General features: G+C 47.5%; 1 protein-coding gene across 1 annotated transcript in view; it reads left to right on the top strand.

The window, feature by feature from the left end:
* LOC109896006 (serine incorporator 5) overlaps nt 1–22,503 on the top strand; it is a 54,225-nt gene extending 31,722 nt beyond the window's left edge. The window contains exons 5-12 of the mRNA XM_020490174.2: nt 11,590–11,683; nt 16,200–16,411; nt 16,499–16,591; nt 16,998–17,124; nt 18,267–18,336; nt 18,461–18,497; nt 19,095–19,239; nt 20,168–22,503. Coding sequence (XP_020345763.2) covers nt 11,590–11,683; nt 16,200–16,411; nt 16,499–16,591; nt 16,998–17,124; nt 18,267–18,336; nt 18,461–18,497; nt 19,095–19,239; nt 20,168–20,312 — 923 coding nt within the window. The 3' untranslated portion in view covers nt 20,313–22,503. The remainder of the gene's footprint in view (nt 1–11,589; nt 11,684–16,199; nt 16,412–16,498; nt 16,592–16,997; nt 17,125–18,266; nt 18,337–18,460; nt 18,498–19,094; nt 19,240–20,167) is intronic.
* Nucleotides 22,504–23,189: the final 686 nt, after the last annotated feature.

The following is a 23,189-nucleotide window of genomic DNA, read 5'->3' as shown; positions in this document are numbered from 1 at the left end:
CTCCTCTCTCTGTCTCTCTCTTGTCTTTTCCTCTCTCCTCCCCTCTCTCTCTCTCTCTCTCTCTCTCTGTCTCTCTCTCTCTGTCTCTCTGTTGTCTTTTCCTCTCTCCTCCCCTCTCTCTGTCTCTCTCTCTCTCTGTCTCTCTCATGTCTTTTCCTCTTTCTTTCTTTCTTTCTCTCTCCTCTCTCTCTCTCTCTCTCTCTCTCTCTCTCTCTCTCTCTCTCTCTCTGTCTCTGTTTCTCTGTTGTCTTTTCCTCTCTCTCTCTCTCTCTCTCTCTCTCTCTCTCTCTCTCTCTCTCTCTCTCTCTCTCTCTCTCTCTCTCTCTGTCTCTCTGTCTCTGTCTCTCTGTTGTCTTTTCCTCTCTCCTCTCTCTCTCTGTCTCTCTCTCTCTCTTGTCTTTTCCTCTCTCTCTCTCTGTCTCGCTCTTGTCTCCTCCTCTCTCTCTCTGTCTCGCTGTTGTCTTTTCCTCTCTCTCTCCCTCTCTCTCTGTCTCTGTTGTCTTTTCTCTCCCTCTCTCTGTCTCTCGTCTTTTCCTCTCTCCTCCTCTCTCTCTGTCTCGCTCTTGTCTTTCCTCTCTCTACCCTCTCTCTGTCTCCTCTCTTGTCTTTTCCTCTCTCCTCCTCTCTCTCTGTCTCGCTCTTGTCTTTTTCCTCTCTCTACCCTCTCTCTGTCTCTCTCTTGTCTTTTCCTCTCTCTTCTCTCTCTGTCTGTCTCTGTCCTCTGTTGTCTTTTCCTCTCTCTCCCTCTCTCTGTCTCTTGTCTTTTCCCCTCTCCTCTTTCTCTCTGTCTCGCTCCTTGTCTTTTCCTCTCTCCTATCTCTCGTCTTTTCCCTCTCTCTTTCTCTCTCTCTCTCTGTCTCTGTCTCTCTGTTGTCTTTTCCTCTCTCCTCCTCTCTCTCTGTCTCTCGTCTTTCCTCTCTCCTCCTCTTTCTCTCTGTCTCTCTCTCTCGTCTTTTCCTCTCTCCTCTCTCTCTCTTGTCTTTTCCTCTCTCTTTCTCTCTCTTTCTCTCTGTCTCGCTCTTATCTTTTCCTCTCTCCTCTCTCTTTCTCTGTCTCTCTCTTGTCTTTTCCTTTCTCATGCTCTCTCTCTCTCTCTTGTCTTTTCCTCTCTCTCTCTCCCTCTGTCTCTGTCTCTATCTTGTCTTTTCCTCTCTCCTCTCTCTTTCTCTGTCTCTCTCTTGTCTTTTCCTTTCTCATGCTCTCTCTCTCTCTCTTGTCTTTTCCTCTCTCTCTCTCTCTCCCTCTGTCTCTGTCTCTATCTTGTCTTTTCCTCTCAACAATACATTAAAGCAATGGTAGTAGACCAGTGTCAACATGACTGAGAAGACACATGACATGGTATGAAAGACAAAACAAAACAAGATGGGAAATATTATCGACATTACTTTGCACTTTTCACTGGCTGTCCCTCAGGTTGTGGCAGGAGGACACATATTTGGCTGCCAAAACTGCACATTTTGGCTTTTCACCCAATAAATATTTGATTTTTTTCTTCATATTTTATAGTTTCAAATTCTTTGTATTGAATTATAATTTTGGGAAAGAAATATTCTCTTAGGTCTGAGTATTTGTCACAGTGTAATAGGAAATGCAGCTCTGTGTCTACCTCTCCCCTGGAGCAGAGTGAGCACAGCCTGTCCTCTCTGGGCAGCCAGGTTTGTCTGTGACGACCGGCCTCTATAGCCAGACTGTACTTACTGAGTCTGTACCTAATCAATGTTTTCCTCAGTTTTCTATCAGTCACAGTGGTCAGATAGTCTGCCACCATGTACTGTCTGTTTAGAGCCAAAAAGCATTGAAGTTTACTTACATTTTTTGTGGTGTCTTTCCAATAGCTGATATATTTTTATTTTTGTTTTGTGATGATTTGGTTGGGCCAGATTTTCTGAGTGCTCTCCTGAGGCTCTATGGGGTTGGTTTGAGTTGGTGAACTGAGCCTCAGAACCAGCTGGCTTTTTTTGAGCCAGATTCTAATTGGAATTTCGATTTTAATGTTCCTTTTAATGGCATAGAATGCTCTTCTTGCTTTGTCTCTCAGCTCATTCACATCCATGTGAAAGCTACCTGTGTTTCTGATATTTAGTCATAGATATGTGTAGTTATTAGTGTGTTCTAATAAAACTGTGTCCAAATATAATTTATATTTGTCATCCTTATTTCCAGACCTTTTTTGGAATATCATTATATTTGGGTTTTTCAGGTTAACGGTCAGAGCCCAGGTCTGACAGAACCTGTGAAGATGATTTAGGTGCTGCTGTAACCCCTCTTTAGTGGGAGTCAGCAGCACCAGGTCATCTGCGTACAGCAGACACTTGATTTCAGTGTTGTGTAGGGTGATACCAGGTGCTGACGATTCTTCTAATGTTTTTGCCAATTCATTAATGTAGATGTTAAATAGTGTTGGACTTATTGGGCAGCCCTGTTTCACTCCCCGTCCCTGAGAGAAGAAGTCTGTTTGCTTGTTGCCAATTTTAACCACATTTGTTTTTAGTGTACATTGATTTAATAAAATCATATGTTTTCCCTCCAATACCACTTTCTATTAGTTTATAAAAAAGACCTTTGTGCCAAATTGAATCAAATGCTTTCTTGAAATCTGCAAAACACGAGTAGATTTTGTCTTTGTTTTGGTTTACTTGTTTATCAATTAGAGTGTGGAGGGTGTAAATGTGGTCTGTTGTATGATAATTTGGCTTCTGCTCAGGACGTTGTGTTCGTCAAGGAAATTATCTAGTTTTCTATTTATAATACTGCAGAGAATTTTCCCCAAGTTGCTGTTAACGCAAATTCCTCTGTATTTATTGGGGTCAAATTTGTCTCAATTTTTACATTGGTGTGATCAATCCCTGGTTCCACATATCGGGGAAAATACCTGCAGTGAGGATAATGTTGAAGAGTTTGAGTACAGCCTATTTTAATTTGTGGTCTGTATATTTGATCATTTCATTTAAAATACCATCAGCACCACAGGCCTTTTTGGGTTGGAGAGTGCATAGTTTTTCCAATAATTGTTATTCTGTAATTGGGGTATCCACAGGATTCTGATAGTCTTTGACTGCTGATTCAAGGATTTGTAATTTTTCTTGTATATCTTTTTGTTCTGGGCTCTTTGTTATATTGCTGTAGAGGTTTGCAAAGTGAATTCTCCACATATCCCCATTTTGGATAGCCAATTCCTCATGATGAGGTTTGTTTAATTTATTCCAATTCTCCCAGAATTGGCTTCATCAATTCCATCCAGCTGATTTCTAATGTGCTGTTCCTTTTTTCTTCTTAGGGTGTGTTTGTATTGCTTCAGTGTTTCCCCATATTGAAGGCCTATATTTTTGTTGTCTGGTGTCTCTGTGTTTTTGATTAGATATATTTCTCAATGACTTTCTTAGATGTTTGCAATCATTATCAAATCATTTTTCATTATCTGTTATTTCTGGTTTGCTCTTATGCTTCTTTAAATTAGCCAAGGAGGCTAATTTGTCAAATATAAAGTTTATGTTCCAAACAGCCACATTTACACCTTCATTGCTGAAGGAGAATGTTAAGGCTAAAAAGTTGTCCTGGAGAGATTGTATTTTTTGGCTACTAATTGCTTTTTGGTAGATGTCTGTACTGTTTGCACTCCATCTATAGGCCTGTTTTGTACCATGTAATTTATTGGGCCGTGATGCTTCATGGTTGGGTTCTGCTCTTCTCAGATACACTGTGATTTTACTGGGGTCTGAGAGAGGTGTTAGTGGGCTGACTGTGAAGGCTCTGAGAGACTCTGGGTTGGTCTGAGAGAGGTGTTAGTGGGCTGACTGTGAAGGCTCTGAGAGACTCTGGGTTTAGGTCGGGGAGGAAGTAGTCTACAGTGCTGCTGCCAAGGGATGAGCTGTAGGTGTACCTACCAAAAGAGTCCCCTCTCAGCCTGCCATTGACTATGTACAGACCCAGTGTTCCACAGAGCTGTAGGTGTACCTACCTAAAGAGTCCCCTCTCAGCCTACCGTTGACTATGTACAGACCCAGTGTTCCACAGAGCTGTAGGTGTACCTACCTAAAGAGTCCCCTCTCAGCCTACCGTTGACTATGTACAGACCCAGTGTTCCACAGAGCTGTAGGTGTACCTACCTAAAGAGTCCCCTCTCAGCCTACTGTTGACTATGTACAGACCCAGTGTTCCACAGAGCTGTAGGTGTACCTACCTAAAGAGTCCCCTCTCAGCCTACCGTTGACTATGTACAGACCCAGTGTTCCACAGAGCTGTAGGTGTACCTACCTAAAGAGTCCCCTCTCAGCCTACCGTTGACTATGTACAGACCCAGTGTTCCACAGAGCTGTAGGTGTACCTACCTAAAGAGTCCCCTCTCAGCCTACCGTTGACTATGTACAGACCCAGTGTTCCACAGAGCTGTAGGTGTACCTACCTAAAGAGTCCCCTCTCAGCCTACCGTTGACTATGTACAGACCCAGTGTTCCACAGAGCTGTAGGTGTACCTACCTAAAGAGTCCCCTCTCAGCCTACCGTTGACTATGTACAGACCCAGTGTTCCACAGAGCTGTAGGTGTACCTACCTAAAGAGTCCCCTCTCAGCCTACCGTTGACTATGTACAGACCCAGTGTTCCACAGAGCTGTAGGTGTACCTACCTAAAGAGTCCCCTCTCAGCCTACCGTTGACTATGTACAGACCCAGTGTTCCACAGAGCTGTAGGTGTACCTACCTAAAGAGTCCCCTCTCAGCCTACCGTTGACTATGTACAGACCCAGTGTTCCACAGAGCTGTAGGTGTACCTACCTAAAGAGTCCCCTCTCAGCCTACCGTTGACTATGTACAAACCCAGTGTTCCACAGAGCTGTAGGTGTACCTACCTAAAGAGTCCCCTCTCAGCCTACCGTTGACTATGTACAGACCCAGTGTTCCACAGAGCTTCATGAGCTGTACTCCATTTTTGTTTTTCACTTTGTCATAGTTGTTTCTGTGGGGGTATGTGGGGAAGGAAAGGTTGTTGCTTCCTGGTAGGTGTTTATCCCCATGACTGTTAATAGTGTCTAGTTCTTCTGCTGTTCCAGCATTCAGGTCTCCACAGACCAGTACGTTGCCTTGGGCCTGAAAGTGACTAATTTCCCCCTCTAGAATGGAGAAACTCTCTTCATTGAAGTAGTGTGATTCTGAGGGGGGAATGTATGTGGCACAGAGGAAGATGTTTTTGTCTGTCAAGATAGCCTCCTTGTTGATTTTTAACCATATAATGAATTCTCCTGTTTTGATCAATTCAATTGAATTAATTAGTTCAGGGCAGAGTCCCTGCCCTGTTTGATTCCTTTTAATTTAGTGGATGGTATGATTATCTCCCTATAACCTAGTGGACAGCCAGTGGAAACATCACCTCTGCACCATGTTTCCTGTAGTACTACAATATCAACATCATCAATTTCTTTCAGGAATTCTGGGTTTCTGCTCTTTAGTCCAAAAGCAGAGCACTTCGATCCTTGTCAATTCCAACAGGCAACGTAAAAAGATTTCATAACTTTTTTTTCTCCCTTTACCTTCAAAATGAGATAAACACTCACAATCCAACAAGAACTATTAAAATAAGATTTTTCAATTAAAGTAAACTCTTATTATGCAAATGTTATTTGTTTATTAATTAAGATAGAATTTGTGTCATGCCACTTGGGTGGGTGTAGTGTGAGGATGGTGGAGTTCTTGTGCTCATTTTACCATGACCCTCGGCCTATCACATGTGAGCATTTGTTTAATGTCACTAATTTGGTTGGTGGGGGCTGGGCCAGTTGCTCCTCTCACAACCTGTGCGTAGCTTTGCCTGCTGGTTGTGGCTCCTCCAAGTGTGGGTCTGCGGTGGGGGGCAGGGGGGTGGGAGGCCTCGTCTGGGTGGCTCTGAAGCTGGGCTGGGGTGGTCTGTGCTGCGCTGGCTGTGGTGGGCATTGAGGTTAGTGGTGCTGTGGTCGTGGCTGGGGGTTCCAGAGAGGTCGGACTGCGGTTTAAAGCGACGTCCTTGTACAAGTGAACATGGTCATAGAGACAGTCCAGATCGAGGGTGGGATGGTGGGCCAGTTGTACATTGGATCGCAGGGCACAGTCCTGGGAGAGGCTGGCGTTTATTCTTTGGATTGTGGCAGGGTGGAAGTCCTTCCTCTATAGAAGGGTTGACACCACGATTCTTGAGTTGGGGAAGATTGCGGAGGCCTTCTCAATCACTCCCCGTGGTGAAGTCGTCACCCTCTCCTGCTGAGCATGCAGGTCGTTGCTTCTGGTGTGTATGATTATGTGGCTTGGCGACCCGAGATGGGCCTTATCAAGCAGCTCCATGGCCCTCTGTGTTGTTGGGCACCACACCTTTCTCCTTTTGTGTCGAGGGAAAAGTTTATTCTCCTGAACAAACTTCCCATTTGAGTCCATCAACAGGACGATGTCAGCCAGTGTTTCTTCTGGACTGGAGGGGGCAGAGGGGGGGCTGGTGGGTGTTGGAGCTGGGGTGTGGCTGGTCTGTGCCGGTGCCGCTGTCAGTGGGAGGCTGTTCTGTGGGTTGGGGAGGAGGGGTGCAGCAGGCAGGGCTGGGGAAGCCTGGCTGGTTGATCTGGGCTCCTCTGCTGTGTGAGGGCAGTGCTGGGGAAGCCTGGCTGGTTGATCTGAGCTCCTCTGCTGTGTGAGGGCAGGGCTGGGGAAGCCTGGCTGGTTGATCTGGGCTCCTCTGCTGTGTGAGGGCAGGGCTGGGGAAGCCTGGCTGGTTGATCTGGGCTCCTCTGCTGTGTGAGGGCAGGGCTGGGGAAGTCTGGCTGGTTGATCTGGGCTCCTCTGCTGTGTGAGGGCAGTGCTGGGGAAGCCTGGCTGGTTGATCTAGGCTCCTCTGCTGTGTGAGGGCAGGGCTGGGGAAGCCTGGCTGGTTGATCTGGGCTCCTCTGCTGTGTGAGGGCAGTGCTGGGGAAGCCTGGCTGGTTGATCTAGGCTCCTCTGCTGTGTGAGGGCAGGGCTGGGGAAGCCTGGCTGGTTGAGCTGGGCTCCTCTGCTGTGTGAGGGCAGGGCTGGGGAAGCCTGGCTGGTTGATCTGGGCTCCTCTGCTGTGTGAGGGCAGGGCTGGGGAAGCCTGGCTGGTTGAGCTGGGCTCCTCTGCTGTGTGAGGGCAGGGCTGGGGAAGCCTGGCTGGTTGAGCTGGGCTCCTCTGCTGTGTGAGGGCAGGGCTTGGGAAGCCTGGCTGGTTGAGCTGGGCTCCTCTGCTGTGTGAGGGCAGGGCTGGGGAAGCCTGGCTGGTTGAGCTGGGCTCCTCTGCTGTGTGAGGGCAGGGCTGGGGAAGCCTGGCTGGTTGAGCTGGGCTCCTCTGCTGTGTGAGGGCAGGGCTGGGGAAGCCTGGCTGGTTGAGCTGGGCTCCTCTGCTGTGTGAGGGCAGGGCTGGGGAAGCCTGGCTGGTTGAGCTGGGCTCCTCTGCTGTGTGAGGGCAGGGCTGGGGAAGCCTGGCTGGTTGAGCTGTGCTCCTCTGCTGTGTGAGGGCAGGGCTGGGGAAGCCTGGCTGGTTGAGCTGTGCTCCTCTGCTGTGTGAGGGCAGGGCTGGGGAAGCCTGGCTGGTTGATCTGGGCTCCTCTGCTGTGTGAGGGCAGGGCTGGGAAAGCCTGGCTGGTTGAGCTGTGCTCCTCTGCTGTGTGAGGGCAGGGCTGGGGAAGCCTGGCTGGTTGAGCTGTGCTCCTCTGCTGTGTGAGGGCAGGGCTGGGGAAGCCTGGCTGGTTGATCTGGGCTCCTCTGCTGTGTGAGGGCAGGGCTGGGGAAGCCTGGCTGGTTGAGCTGTGCTCCTCTGCTGTGTGAGGGCAGGGCTGGGGAAGCCTGGCTGGTTGAGCTGTGCTCCTCTGCTGTGTGAGGTCAGGGCTGGGGAAGCCTGGCTGTTTGATCTGGGCTCCTCTGCTGTGTGAGGGCAGGGCTGGGGAAGCCTGGCTGGTTGATCTGGGCTCCTCTGCTGTGTGAGGGCAGGGCTGGGGAAGCCTGGCTGGTTGAGCTGTGCTCCTCTGCTGTGTGAGGGCAGGGCTGGGGAAGCCTGGCTGGTTGAGCTGTGCTCCTCTGCTGTGTGAGGGCAGGGCTGGGGAAGCCTGGCTGGTTGATCTGGGCTCCTCTGCTGTGTGAGGGCAGGGCTGGGGAAGCCTGGCTGGTTGAGCTGGGCTCCTCTGCTGTGTGAGGGCAGGGCTGGGGAAGCCTGGCTGGTTGAGCTGGGCTCCTCTGCTGTGTGAGGGCAGGGCTGGGGAAGCCTGGCTGGTTGAGCTGGGCTCCTCTGCTGTGTGAGGGCAGGGCTGGGGAAGCCTGGCTGGTTGAGCTGGGCTCCTCTGCTGTGTGAGGGCAGGGCTGGGGAAGCCTGGCTGGTTGAGCTGGGCTCCTCTGCTGTGTGAGGGCAGGGCTGGGGAAGCCTGGCTGGTTGAGCTGGGCTCCTCTGCTGTGTGAGGGCAGGGCTGGGGAAGCCTGGCTGGTTGAGCTGGGCTCCTCTGCTGTGTGAGGGCAGGGCTGGGGAAGCCTGGCTGGTTGAGCTGGGCTCCTCTGCTGTGTGAGGGCAGGGCTGGGGAAGCCTGGCTGGTTGAGCTGGGCTCCTCTGCTGTGTGAGGGCAGGGCTGGGGAAGCCTGGCTGGTTGAGCTGGGCTCCTCTGCTGTGTGAGGGCAGGGCTGGGGAAGCCTGGCTGGTTGAGCTGGGCTCCTCTGCTGTGTGAGGGCAGGGCTGGGGAAGCCTGGCTGGTTGAGCTGGGCTCCTCTGCTGTGTGAGGGCAGGGCTGGGGAAGCCTGGCTGGTTGAGCTGTGCTCCTCTGCTGTGTGAGGGCAGGGCTGGGGAAGCCTGGCTGGTTGAGCTGGGCTCCTCTGCTGTGTGAGGGCAGGGCTGGGGAAGCCTGGCTGGTTGATCTGGGCTCCTCTGCTGTGTGAGGGCAGGGCTGGGGAAGCCTGGCTGGTTGATCTGGGCTCCTCTGCTGTGTGAGGGCAGGGCTGGGGAAGCCTGGCTGGTTGATCTGGGCTCCTCTGCTGTGTGAGGGCAGGGCTGGGGAAGCCTGGCTGGTTGATCTGGGCTCCTCTGCTGTGTGAGGGCAGGGCTGGGGAAGCCTGGCTGGTTGATCTGGGCTCCTCTGCTGTGTGAGGGCAGGGCTGGGGAAGCCTGGCTGGTTGATCTGGGCTCCTCTGCTGTGTGAGGGCAGGGCTGGGGAAGCCTGGCTGGTTGATCTGGGCTCCTCTGCTGTGTGAGGGCAGGGCTGGGGAAGCCTGGCTGGTTGATCTGGGCTCCTCTGCTGTGTGAGGGCAGGGCTGGGGAAGCCTGGCTGGTTGAGCTGGGCTCCTCTGCTGTGTGAGGGCAGGGCTGGGGAAGCCTGGCTGGTTGAGCTGGGCTCCTCTGCTGTGTGAGGGCAGGTCATAGAGTGGTGTTCTAGCTGCTCCTTCAGTCTGTCCTCTGTTCTCTTTCTCTCCTACAGTCTGTCCTCTGTTCTCTTTCTCTCCTACAGTCTGTCCTCTGTTCTCTAACTCTCCTGCAGCTTGTCCTCTGTTCTCTTTCTCTCCTACAGTCTGTCCTCTGTTCTCTAACTCTCCTGCAGCTTGTCCTCTGTTCTCTTTCTCTCCTGCAGCTCCTCTCTTAGTGTGGTCAGATCGTTATTACTGTTCTGCCTGTCTTTTTGGAGCTCTCTCACCTCCTTTCTTAGATCATCCAGCTCTCTCTTGAGTCCATCTCTCTCTTGCTGAACTTCTTTCAGCTGTATTGCAAGGCTGCTGTCCTGCTCTGTCCTCACCTTGGTTAGGAGCTCCTCTAAGGTGTGGTTGTCTGGTTGCTGTTTGCTCACGCTCTCTCTCAGCAGGACCACCTCCCCCTCCAGTTTGGTGAACTCATGCCTCATGGCAGCCATGGTGGTGAGGAGGGCCTGAGCCTGCTCTGCACTGAGGGGGTCGCTCTCCTCCTGGGGCGTGTCCTCCACTATGGTGGGAAGAGAGGTGCTGGATGTGCCTTTTTGGGTGGGGAGAGTAGAGGTGAGGGTGGTGCTGGTGGAGTTTGTCTTGTGAGAGGGCATGTCACTGGTGGTGTCCTTCTCTCTCTCTGCTCTCTCCTTAATGTTCTGAAAGTCTGTTTCAAACAGCCTAATGTTACCTTGCACCATGACAGTCCCAGTCTTGTAGAGGTTGATTGTTATCATGGTGCTGTCAGGGTCATCTGTCTCTTTGACTTTCAGCTTCCACCCATTTCAGATTCCCACTTTCTTTATGGATGGGTAGTGAGAGCAGACTGCTGAGCTCCATGCATTTGGCTGGTCAGTGAGGAAGATGAGATTACTCAAGTCATCGTTTTTGTAGAGGTCTGCAAAAAGTGTTTCTGACCTCCCCTTTAGTAGTTTCTGTTTAAAAGCTTTCCTCGTTGTGTCATTTTTGGCCTCTTTATGGTAGAGAATGGATTCTGCGCTGAGGGGGAGTGGGGACATGGTGCCTGTGGGCTCTGCTACTACTGTTCTGCTGCCCCGTTGCCATGGCAACCGATTTGTTCGTCTGTTGCTAGCTAGCGCTAATTTAGTTCAAAAAACAGCAAAAAGAGTGACAAATCCTCACACACAAAAAACAGAAGATATGTTTAAAGTTAGTCCGTGCTCCATTTTGGTTTACTCACTCAGTTTGGTCGTTTGATGTAGTTGTATTAACTCCCCTTGCTAGGTTTGTTCTAGCTCGTTTCTTCTGGCTAGCTTGTTGTGTTGCTAGAGACAAAAGTTCTTAACTTGAAACGCAAAGTTACTATTCTATTACTATTCTATTCTGAATGAATAGAGTTGTTGTTCATCACTTCTTGTCTGGAATTCTTTTTCGATTAGAGTGTTTATCTCATTCTAAAAACAAAGAAATATGAAATATATCAGGAGCTCATGTTGAGCATGACTCTCATGTTGAGCATCTCTCATCTCCTCCTCTCTCTCTTGTCTTTTCCTCTCTCCTCCTCTCTCTCTGTCTCTCTCTTGTCTTTTCCTCTCTCCTCCTCTCTCTCTTGTCTTTTCCTCTCTCCTCCTCTCTCTCTCTCTCTCTTGTCTTTTCCTCTCTCCTCCTCTCTCTCTGTCTCTCTCTTGTCTTTTCCTCTCTCCTCCTCTCTCTCTGTCTCTCTCTTGTCTTTTCCTCTCTCCTCCTCTCTCTCTGTCTCTCTCTTGTCTTTTCCTCTCTCCTCCTCCCTCTCTTGTCTTTTCCTCTCTCCTCCTCTCTCTCTTGTCTTTTCCTCTCTCCTCCTCTCTCTCTTGTCTTTTCCTCTCTCCTCTCTCGTCTTTTCCTCTCTCCTCCTCTCTCTCTGTCTCTCTCTTGTCTTTTCCTCTCTCCTCCTCTCTCTCATGTCTTTTCCTCTCTCCTCCTCTCTCTCTTGTCTTTTCCTCTCTCCTCCTCTCTCTCTTGTCTTTTCCTCTCTCCTCCTCTCTCTCTTGTCTTTTCCTCTCTCCTCCTCTCTCTCTGTCTCTCTCTTGTCTTTTCCTCTCTCCTCCTCTCTCTCATGTCTTTTCCTCTCTCCTCCTCTCTCTCTTGTCTTTTCTCTCTCCTCCTCTCTCTCTGTCTCTCTCTTCTTTTCCTCTCTCCTCCTCTGTCTCTCTCTTGTATTTTCCTCTCCCCTCCTCTCTCTGTCTCTCCTCAGTGTGGAGGTATGTTGGAGCCTTAGGAGGGTTCATCTTCCTGCTGATCCAGCTCATGCTGCTGGTGGAATTTGCTCACAGATGGAACACTAACTGGTGAGAACAACAACAACATCAATACTTATAATAAAGCTCTCTTTGTCCTGCTGCTTTATTTTATGTCTTCAGCCAAAACAGTCACACATAAATACAGAATTACATAGGATAGACACACATCCTCCAAGCCTAAAGTACTTCAGTATTTCTGTTATATGGAAGGGAATAATGTGTAGGGTTGTTGAGAAGGGAGAGAGGAAGGTGGCACATAAGGAGGGAGAAACGGAGGACAGCAGGACGAAAAGAGGATGGATCCCTGTGCTGTGTTGAAGGAAGGAGGACTAGAAAGAGGGAGGAATTAACCTTGTGTAGGATTGCTTATTTTGGAGATGGAAGATTATGAAGGAGGGAGAGAGAGAGAGGAGGGGAGGATGCCAGGATGGACTCCTGTGTAATGTTATTTACACAGGTGAGAGAGCGGGCGAGAAACAGAGGGAGAGAGAGAAACAGAGGGAGAGAGAGAGACACAAACAGGGGGAGATAGAGAAACAGGAAGAGAAACAAAGGGAGAGAGAGAGAAACAGAGGGAGATGGAGAGAGAGAAACCGAGGGAGAGAGAAAGAAACCGAGGGAGAGAGAGAGAGAGAAACAGAGAGAGATGGAGAGAGAGGAACCAAAGGAGAGAGAGAGAAACAGAGGGAGAGAGAGAGAAACAGAGGGAGAGACAGAGAAACAGAGGGAGGGAGAGACAGAGAAACAGAGGGAGGGAGAGACAGAGAAACAGAGGGAGAGAGAGAGAGAGAAACAGAGGGAGAGAGAGACAGAGAGAGAGAAAGAGAGAGAAACAGAGGGAGGGAGAGACAGAGAAACAGAGGGAGAGAGAGAGAGAGAGACAGAGGGAGAGAGAGAAAGAGAGAGAAACAGAGGGAGAGACAGAGAAACAGAGGGAGGGAGAGACAGAGAAACAGGGAGGGAGAGACAGAGAAACAGAGAGAGATGGAGAGAGAGGAACCAAAGGAGAGAGAGAGAAACAGAGGGAGAGAGAGAGAAACAGAGGGAGAGACAGAGAAACAGAGGGAGAGACAGAGAAACAGAGGGAGGGAGAGACAGAGAAACAGGGAGAGACAGAGAAACAGAGGGAGGGAGAGACAGAGAAACAGAGGGAGAGACAGAGAAACAGAGGGAGGGAGAGACAGAGAAACAGAGGGAGAGACAGAGAAACAGAGGGAGGGAGAGACAGAGGGAGAGAGAGAGAGAGAAACAGAGGGAGGGAGAGACAGAGAAACAGAGGGAGGGAGAGACAGAGAAACAGAGGGAGGGAGAGACAGAGAAACAGAGGGAGAGAGAGAGAGAGAGAAACAGAGGGAGGGAGAGACAGAGAAACAGAGGGAGGGAGAGACAGAGAAACAGAGGGAGAGACAGAGAAACAGAGGGAGGGAGAGACAGAGAAACAGAGGGAGAGAGAGAGAGAGAAACAGAGGGAGGGAGAGACAGAGAAACAGAGGAGAGAGAGAGAGAGAAACAGAGGGAGAGACAGAGAAACAGAGGGAGATAGAGAGAGAGAGAAACAGGGAGATAGAGAGAGAGAGAAACAGAGGGAGAGAAACAGGGAGATAGAGAGAGAGAGAGAGAGAAACAGAGGGAGATAGAGAGAGAGAAACAGGGGAGAAAGAGAGAGAGAGAGAAACAGAGGGAGAGAGAGAGAGAAACAGAGGGAGAGAGAGAGAGAGAAACAGAAGGAGATAGAGAGAGAGAGAAACAGGGAGAGAGAGAGAAACAGAGGGAGAGAAACAGGGAGATAGAGAGAGAGAGAGAAACAGAAGGAGGTAGAGAGAGAGAAACAGAGGGAGAAAGAGAGAGAGAGAAACAGAGGGAGAACGAGAGAGAGAAACAGAGGGAGAAAGAGAGAGAGTGAAACAGAGGGAGAGAGAGAGAGAAACAGAGGGAGAGATAGAGAGAAAGAGAGAAACAGGGCGAGAGAGCTATTGTGCCTTGTTGTATACAGTACAAAGGAGGGTTTGGTCAGTGTCTTAAGTTGCAGACAGGATGCACATGACAACGGAGTATATACCCACAGTTTCCTCTCCCCCTCTGAGACACACACACACACTCACAATAGAAAAATGTTTGTCCATTTTCACTGACTGGGAATATAAGGCAAGAGGTCACTGCAATTACCCTGCAGCTGTGTGACTGGGTGTGTGTGTGTGTGTTTGTGTCTGTGTCTGTGTATCTTAGTGCTGAGCGATTAGTGCTTTTTGAGGGCGGTTCGGTTTTAGTTCAATTATTTAAAAATAGTCACGTTTTCGATTTCAGTTTCGATTCTTTGGGTTGAATGCTGTAACAACACAGAATAAAACTATTAATAAAATCCCATAATGGTCGTGACCGCTCATTACTGCTTATCGCTTATTAACCATCACTTATTCACTTTACATATTACATTTGTTTTATTTAAAGACTATTATTTTATTCCAAGTCATCATCTCATCTCTATAGGGCTGCTGCATATGCTGTCTGACAAAATCCCTATTTTATAGATCTTCAAAGTAAGTAAGGCAGTCCTCTATGACTGCTGAATACCAACTATCAATCACTTAGATCATGTCTTTTCAAGTGGAGATGCACTACATTACCAAAACCATGTGGACCCCAGCTCGTTGAACATCTCATTCCAATATCATGGGCATTAATATGGAGTTGGTCCCCCCTTTGCTGCTATAACAGCCTCCACTCTTCTGGGAAGGCTTCCCACTTAAATGTTGGAACATTGCTGCGGGGACTTGCTTCCATTCAGCGACAAGAGCATTAGTGAGGTCGGGCACTGATGTTGGGCGATTAGGTCTGGCTCGCAGTTGGCGTTCCAATTCATCCCAAAGGTGTTCAATGGGGTTGAGGTCAGGTCTCTGTGCAGGCCAGTCAAGTTCTTCCACACTGATCTTGACAGGCCATTTCTGTATGGACCTCGCTTTGTGCACAGGGTATAGGGCCTTCCCTAAACCATTGCCACAAAGTTGGAAGCATTGGGGCAGGTAGTGTTCTCGGGGCAGGTAGTGGCATCCGCCAAAACCAGATTTGTCCGTCGGACTGCCTGATAGCGAAGTGTGATTCATCACTCCAGAGTCCAATGGCGGCAAGCTTTACACCACTCCAGCCGACGCTTGGAATTGCACATGGTGATCTTAGTCTTGTGTGTGGCTGCTTGGCTATGGAAGCCGATTTCATGAAGCTTCCAACGAACAGTTATTGTGCTGACGTTGCTTCCAGAGGCAGTTTGGAACTCGGTAGTAGGTGTTGCATCCAAGGACAGACGAATTTTATGAGCTTCCGTTCTGTGAGCTTGTGTGGCCTACCACTTCGAGGCTAAGCCGTTGTTGTTCCTAGACATTTCCACTTCACAATAACAGCACTTACAGTTGACCGGGGCAGCTCTAGCAGGGTAGGCATTTTATGAACTGACTTGTTACAAAGGTGGCATCCTATGAAGGTGCCACAACAAGTCATTGAGCTCTTCAGTAAGGCCATTCTACTGCCAATGTTTGTCTATGGAGATTGCATGGCTGTGTGCTCGATTTTATACACCTGTCAGCAATGGGAGTGGCTGAAATGGCTGAATCCACAAATTTTAAGGGGTGTCCACATACTTTTGTATATATATTGTACCTCACAAAGCAACGGCTGCTCTCTATATCCCCTCACGATTGAGTCTTCTTCTGCCTCTTCCGTAGCAGGCATAAAAGAAACACAGACCGGAAAAGTACATGTGCAATGGATTATGGTCATTGTAGTTAATTGCCACGTTTTATGAGCTAAACTTTGTCGAATATATGCCTGTTGAAAACTACAACTCTACATTGCACAGTTCAGGCTGGCTCTGATTTATCTCTAAAGAAACTGAATGTGCACATTGAGCTCACAGAAAAAAACTGAAGCAAATGGAATTCAAGTAATTGAACCGACGGCGGTCAATTAGTTGTTTAAAAAAATAAAATAACCGAAATGTCGGTTAATCTATCAGTACTAGTGCATCTGTGTGTATTTGTGTGTTTGTGTCTGTGTGTCGATGGGGTTGGGGAGCTCTGAGAAAGTAATCTGGATGTGGAAGTTTTGCCAACAACCCTAAACCTGTCTTGTTTAGGGTTGTTGGCAAGCCTCAGGAATAAAATATAACTATATCCCCTCTCTCTTCCTCCCATCCTTCCCTCCATCTCTCTCTTCTTCCTATCCTTCCTTCCCTCCATCTCTCTCTTCTTCCTATCCTTCCTTCCCTCCATCTCTCTCTTCCTCCTATCCTTCCTTCCCTCTATCTCTCTCTTCCTCCTATCCTTCCCTCCATCTCTCTCTTCCTCCTATCATTCCCTCCATCCCTCTCTTCATCCTATCCATTTCTCTCTTCCTCCTATCCCTTTCTCTCTTCCGCCTATCCTTCCCTCCTCTCTCTTCCTCCCATTCATCTCTCTTCCTCCCATCCTTCCCTCCTCTCTCTTCCTCCCATCCATCTCTCTTCCTCCTATCCTTCCCTCCTCTCTCTTCCTCCCATCCATCTCTCTTCCTCCCATCCTTCCCCCCTCAATAGGAGTTCAGGTGTGAACGACAACCGTCTGTGGTATGGAGCACTGGCCATGGTCACCTTGGTGCTGTTCAGTATGGCAGTAGGAGCTGTGGTGTTCATGGCTCTGTTCTACACACACTCTCAGGCTTGTCTGCTCAACAAGGTGTTCCTGGGGGTCAACAGCAGCCTCTGTCTCATAGTCACCCTGCTGGCTATATCGCCCTTCATACAGAGACGTTAGTATTGGCTATACAAACACTGGAACACACACTGGAACGCACACACACACACACACTTTAACAGTCCTTCTGTTCTCCCTCCAGTCCAGCCTAAGTCAGGCCTGCTCCAGCCAGGAGTGATCAGTGTGTACGTCATGTACCTCACCTTCTCAGCCTTCTCCAGCAAGCCCAAAGAGAGTAAGTAGACTGGAGGCTCAGCCATGGAGCTCCAGTGTTTCATTGCCTATCTGATTGACCTATTAACAGGTTTTATGTGTTTGCATTTTGTTAAAGTTCACTTAAAATTCAAAAGGCACTTGCACATCTTTCTTGCAGGTACATAGTAACAATTGAATAACATGAAAGTAAAGAGAAACCCTTTAAAGTATCACTTTTCTTTATTAAACTTACGAATCGGCCTCAAGGCCTTCGTCAGAGCTTTTTGTTAAATTGTACTTAAAATGCCTCCATTTAAACTGTGTTCTGGTCTGATGTGCCCTTGCAGCTCTCCAGTACTAACAAACTTAAATATTATCCTCCTCTTTTTCCTGTTTTCTCTCATTCTTACCCCTCTCCTTTTCTCTCTCTCTCTGTTTCTGTTTAGTGTTGGAGGTTAATGGGGTGAATACGACAGTTTGTGTATTTCCCTTCAACTCTGGATCAGAGAGCGACAAGAGGATTGTATCAGTAGTGGGAACTGTCATCATGTTCGGCTGTGTGCTCTACTCCTGGTAAGACACACACAGTTATGTTATGGCCTGGTACTGACCCTGATACTGAGCCTGGTACTGACCCTGAGCCTGGTACTGACCCTGGGCCTGTTACTGAGCCTGGTACTGACCCTGGACCTGTTACTGAGCCTGGGCCTGGTACTGACCCTGGGCCTGTTACTGAGCCTGGTACTGGGCCTGGTACTGACCCTGGGCCTGGTACTGAGCCTGGTACTGTCCCTGAGCCTGGTACTGACCCTGGGCCTGTTACTGAGCCGGGTACTGAGCCTGGGCCTGACCCTGGTACTGAGCCTGGGCCTGGTACTGACCCTGGTACTGACCCTGGTACTGAGCCTGACCCTGGTACTGAGCCTGGTACTGACCCTGAGCCTGGTACTGACCCTGAGCCTGGTACTGACCCTGAGCCTGGTACTGAGCCTGGTACTGACACTGAGCCTGGGCCTGAGCCTGAGCCTGGTACTGAGCCTGACCCTGAGCCTGGTACTGACCCTGAGCCTGGAACTGAGCCTGGTACTGACCCTGGGCCTGAGAGAACAAACAGATAAGGATGCTCAACCTCTGTGACTCCTGATCCCAGCTTGGGGGATATAATGAGGGCTTAGAGCTTGAGTCTTTGGAGAATGTTTCTGTCTACCCTTGTGTGCAAACTGTCTGTGATAAACCTTAAACATACCGCTGTGGTTCCCCTTATCTTTTGAATTCAGCATTTCCACACCTGAACAACCTAAAATTCCCAACACGTGTTGCTGTCACCTATCCTGTGTTTTTAGATCAGTGCAGAGAGGATAGGGGCTGTGCTCTTTAGACTATTAGAATGCTTCCAGGTTAGAGATCTGTAGCTGCAGTGAGGTCATGTCTTATTGGCTTGAGTAGATGTGAAAGTGTTTTTGATTGGCTGGTGCTGTTCAGAGGGTGTGTGTGATTAGCTGGATCTGTAGTGCGTGTCCACATGTGTTTCACATTAAGCTCAGACATATCTCCTGTGGTCGTCTCTGTAAAAGACTTGAGCTATTCTCAACCACAAATTACTGGGAAAATGTCTTCTGTCATTCCTGTGTGTGTGTTTCAAGTTTTATTAGTCATATGTAGTGGTATACACAGTTCTACGGAATGCTTACTGGTGTGTGTGTTTGTGTGTGTAGTTTGACGTCCACCACCAGACGAAGCTCTGCAGCACTGCGTGTGTGTAGGAACAGCATGCCTGAGACTGAGGTAAGAAGACCTAATCTCTCTCTCTCACACACACACACACAAGCTTAGTGTGTTTAGTGAAATGGGGATGTATAGTTGATTGGTTGGTACATTCCTGTTGTACTAACTCCCCTCTCTTCTTCAGAGAGCTCGCTGCTGTTTCTGCTTTGGAGATGACACAGGTAAATACCCACATATTCTCTCTCCCTCCCACTGTTCTCTTTCTATCATCTCCCTACTGCAACACCAGCAGAAAGAGGCAGTGTTCTTGTATGTTCTCTCATACACATATTAACAGTAAAGATGCAGGAACAGCATTGGTCAGTAACCAGAGATGATGTCAGTGTTACCAGGAGGGGACTATGGTGGTGTGGAGCTAGACCAATCAGATGGTAGCAGTAGACATGAGAGAAGGCTGCATCTGCCTTCTGGTGGGAGATAGCAGCACTGCAGCCAGGGAAAGAACAGCACGTCATTTCATTTAGGAATTTATTACACAGAAAAAAACATATTTTAAATAAGCAGATGTACAGTTTAGAACATTACAATTAATTAAGAAAACAGGAGCCCTTCTCAGGAAACCTACTGATTTTCAGGGAGTTTCCTGTCCGGAAAAGGGGAGGGAGAGACATATAGTATAGACCAGGACAATGGAAAGAAATCAGGAATATTAAATGGTGAAAGTGTTATTGGGTAGAAAATGTTCTGTCCATCATACATGTATATGTTGCTGCGATGATGTAAGGTTGTAATAATGTTGTTGTGGTTGTGTTGTCCAGATGACTATGATGAGGAGAAGACTGGAGGAGGCCAAAATGTTCTGTATGATGAGAGAGGGGGAACCATCTACAGCTACACCTATTTCCACTTTGTCTTCTGCCTGGGTTCAATGTATGCCATGATGACAGTCACCAACTGGTTCCAGTAAGTAGAAGAGTTACTGGGGAAACTTTACACTAGGTTCCAGTAAGTCGGAGAGTTACTGGGGAAACTTTACACTAGGTTCCAGTAAGTAGAAGAGTTACTGGGGAAACTTTACACTAGGTTCCAGTAAGTAGGAGAGTTACTGGGGAAACTTTACACTAGGTTCCAGTAAGTAGAGGAGTTACTGGGGAAACTTTACACTAGGTTCCAGTTAGGAGAGTTACTGGGGAAACTTTACACTAGGTTCCAGTAAGTAGACGAGTTACTGGGGAAACTTTACACTAGGTTCCAGTAAGTAGAAGAGTTACTGGGGAAACTTTACACTAGGTTCCAGTTAGGAGAGTTACTGGGGAAACTTTACACTAGGTTCCAGTAAGTAGGAGAGTTACTGGGGAAACTTTACACTAGGTTCCAGTAAGTAGGATAGTTACTGGGGAAACTTTACACTAGGTTCCAGTAAGTAGAAGAGTTACTGGGGAAACTTTACACTAGGTTCCAGTAAGTAGGAGAGTTGCTGTGATAAATGTAACTTGTAGTAGAGTTACTGGGGAAACTTGAACTAGGTTCCAGTAAGTAGGAGGGTTACGGGGAAACTTTACACTAGGTTCCAATAAGTAGGAGAGTTACTGGGGAAACTTTAACTAGGTTCCAGTTATTCGGAGTGTTGCTGAGGAAACACTTTACACTAGGTTCCAGTAAGTAGGAGAGTTGCTGAGGAAACACTTTACACTAGGTTCCAGTAAGTAGAAGAGTTACTGGGGAAACTTTAACTAGGTTCCAGTTATTTGGAGAGTTGCTGAGGAAACACTTTACACTAGGTTCCAGCAAGTGGAAGAGTTACTAGGGAAACTGTAACTAGCTTGTGTCTCTAGTTATTCATTTAAGTTCAGCATAACACTAAGAGTGTGATATGTTTGTTTTCCTGTAGCTATGACAACCATAAAATAGATAAGCTGCTGGATGGCAGCTGGTCGGTGTTCTGGATCAAGATGGCGTCGTGCTGGGTGTGTCTCATCCTCTACATCTGGACCCTGGTCGCACCCATGGTCTGCCCCAAACGCTTCGAGGCCTAACACACACACACACACACACACACACACACACACACACACACACACACACACACACTGAAACACAGCCCAACACTACCTTCAGCTTTCTACATGGGGTTTTTGTGTTGTTTTTAATTTCCTTTTCCCCCCTACTTTACATGGTTAAGCTATTGTTTCCTTGAAGGCAGTTGCTGTCTTTTTATTTTTTTACTACCTTTGATACATGGAGTATTCTGTTACATGCAGGGACTCTTCAGGGTGCCTAAAACAATGGGCTGGACCAAAATACCTACAGTAATTTATGTGGGACCACATGATCATAGTGGTGCCCTGATTCTGTTATGGGATGCCCAGCACCCTTGAGTACCAATGTCAATTAAACCCTTTTACATGTTTGCTTACATTTGTGATTTTTATGTGTGCGAAGCATCTGTTTTCCCATGATGGACCCAGACCTCCATATTGTTCTGTTATTCCCATAAAGAGAAGTTCCATTTCTCAGGCTCACATATAAGCTGGAAGTGTCTTGCTTGCTATTGCGCCCTTTTGTAGAAGACGTTTTCTATGCAACGAATCCAAATGTTTTGATTTGCCTGTCTTCACATGGTCATGTGAATCATTTTCAATTATGAGTAGATATGATGGATTGTGTCCACACTCCTTTTGAGACATTTGTACACAACACTTTTTTGTAGTGTTGTTTTCCAAATAGGCCTGTGTGACTAGCAGTGTGCTGCCTGGCTGGTAAAGGACTGCCCTGGGACCAGACTCACTAATGGAGGGAGGGAGGCGATCATGGAGGGAAGATCAACAGTTTGATTTCAAACATTTGCCAAAGGTAGATCTCAGAAACAAAGAATTGACACGCTAAAGTTCTTCACTACCACAAACCTCTGATCCTTGGTTAGCTCTCTGTTGAAGGGTCACTTTCAGAGGCTTTTTCAGGACTGTGAAAACAGAAGGGGATAGGGTTCAAAACGGACCGGGACCTTAGTGTAGTGTAGGTTACTTAACACTGGTTGTTACTGACTGAACAAACCCAGATCAAGACTTGACAGGGAGCAAAAAAAACTTTCTCCTGAAATCCCAATGATTCTGTTGTCATACTTACAACCCTACAGTATATAACCCTTTTGATACTATTATATGTACACTCGTTTAATATAATATTTGAAAAACTGGAAAAATGTTCTATTTAACATGAAGTCTTTCTCCTTCGATTTCAGATTGCTGAATAGAATAATCACATAACCCTATGAGCCAGCAGTCATATTTATGCCATAAAGTACACACTGTGACTTTAGTTTCTTCCTCAGCCATTGTCCTGAAGGGGTTAAACCCATCTGAAAGGGTCGGCTGTGAACAATAGGGTTGGGATCCATCCATTCAGTAATGTCATGGATCTGAAAGGGTCAGCTGTGAACAATAGGGTTGGGATCCATCCATTCAGTAATGTCATGGAGTGAATCAGAATTTCAATTCAACAATTAAAAGTTGCCATAGATTGTATAAAAATAGATTTACGAAATATCATTTCACTTGAATTAACTGTATGATGCTGAATTGACACCTGGTGAATTGGAACGCCTGGTGTAAAACTGGTTTACTAATCAATTCCTGTACATGTTTGATATTAGCAGATTGTGTCCATATGTCATTTCAGACAAGTTGTTTGTCCACAGAGCCAGATGGCCATGACATGGTGTTCTACAGCTCAGCACCATCAGGTCAAGGTCATGTTAAACCGTTAGGCTCAAAATAGTCTGATTAGGCTGTATGCTGATGTCCCTTCCTGTTCTCCATTGTTAAGATGACCACTAGGTGTGTACACAGGAGTGTGAATGGAACGGGAGTGTGTTTGTTTCATTTATTTTAACAGGAGCACTTGCGTGAGTTTGTCTGTGAAGAACATTGTGTGTATGTGTGTGCGTGCATGCGTCTCCAAACGCACTGCTCACACTAAGGACTCTATTCAATCCGTATGGCAGACGTTCAGCATTACAGTGTGATTGACATTTAAAGGCAATGTTCCCGCGTTAGCAAAGACTGCATTCACAGTAAACGCTGTATATGTCTTGTCGGCTCCATCGGAAATTACCTTTACATTTCTATCGCCCAATCTGCAACTCTTCAGCGATACAGACTCAATAGAGCCCGAATTCTCTGTCCACAGTTAGTTTGTCATCAAACAAAAAATAAAACATGAACAGCCTGTGTGTGTCTGTGTTTGTATAAAGCTAATCACTTTTAGCCTCAGCTTGAAATAGTGCCTTGGGGAAGAAATCACACTGCAATCTATTCCATTTAGTTACACACCAAACAAAAGACCCAGAAAATGTATTTTACCAAAGGCTCAGCATGTTTATTAATAGATTAACTAAAAGACAAGGGGAACAGATAACACACATACAGGTTTACAACACTACAATCATCAATCTTCTAGTTGAACCTATTCTAATAGTACAGTGTCATGACGTTGGCCTGGGGGTAGGTTTATGACAGTCATAAATACCTCTCCCCCCCCCCCCCTTTTCCTCTCTACCCTACTGATGTTACAGTTGCAAAACCCTTGGCTAACAGAGATTCTGGGAACATCAGAAGGTGGGGGGAAATTAACTATATTCTGGTAATCCAACCAATTGAACATATGCGGTGGTACTTAATGAATATGATGTCAGTTCGGTTGTCATCTGAGAAATTCTCATCAATGATAAGATGACAAACTCTACAGTGGAAAGTCTACACATCAGAGTTATCGGATTCACATGGAATTGTTGTTCAATTTAAATGTTTGAATATGACATTATTCGTGATGGGATGAAATGTGATTTTAGCTTCTAAAACGTGAGATTTGGGTTTTCATTAGACAGGGCTCTGCTCAATCAGTGGCCCGCCCCT

Source organism: Oncorhynchus kisutch, linkage group LG8, assembly GCF_002021735.2.
Source record: "Oncorhynchus kisutch isolate 150728-3 linkage group LG8, Okis_V2, whole genome shotgun sequence".
NCBI lineage: Eukaryota > Metazoa > Chordata > Actinopteri > Salmoniformes > Salmonidae > Oncorhynchus > Oncorhynchus kisutch.
The sequence above is the reverse complement of the archived record's forward strand: the minus strand, read 5'-3'. Positions and strand labels throughout refer to the sequence as shown.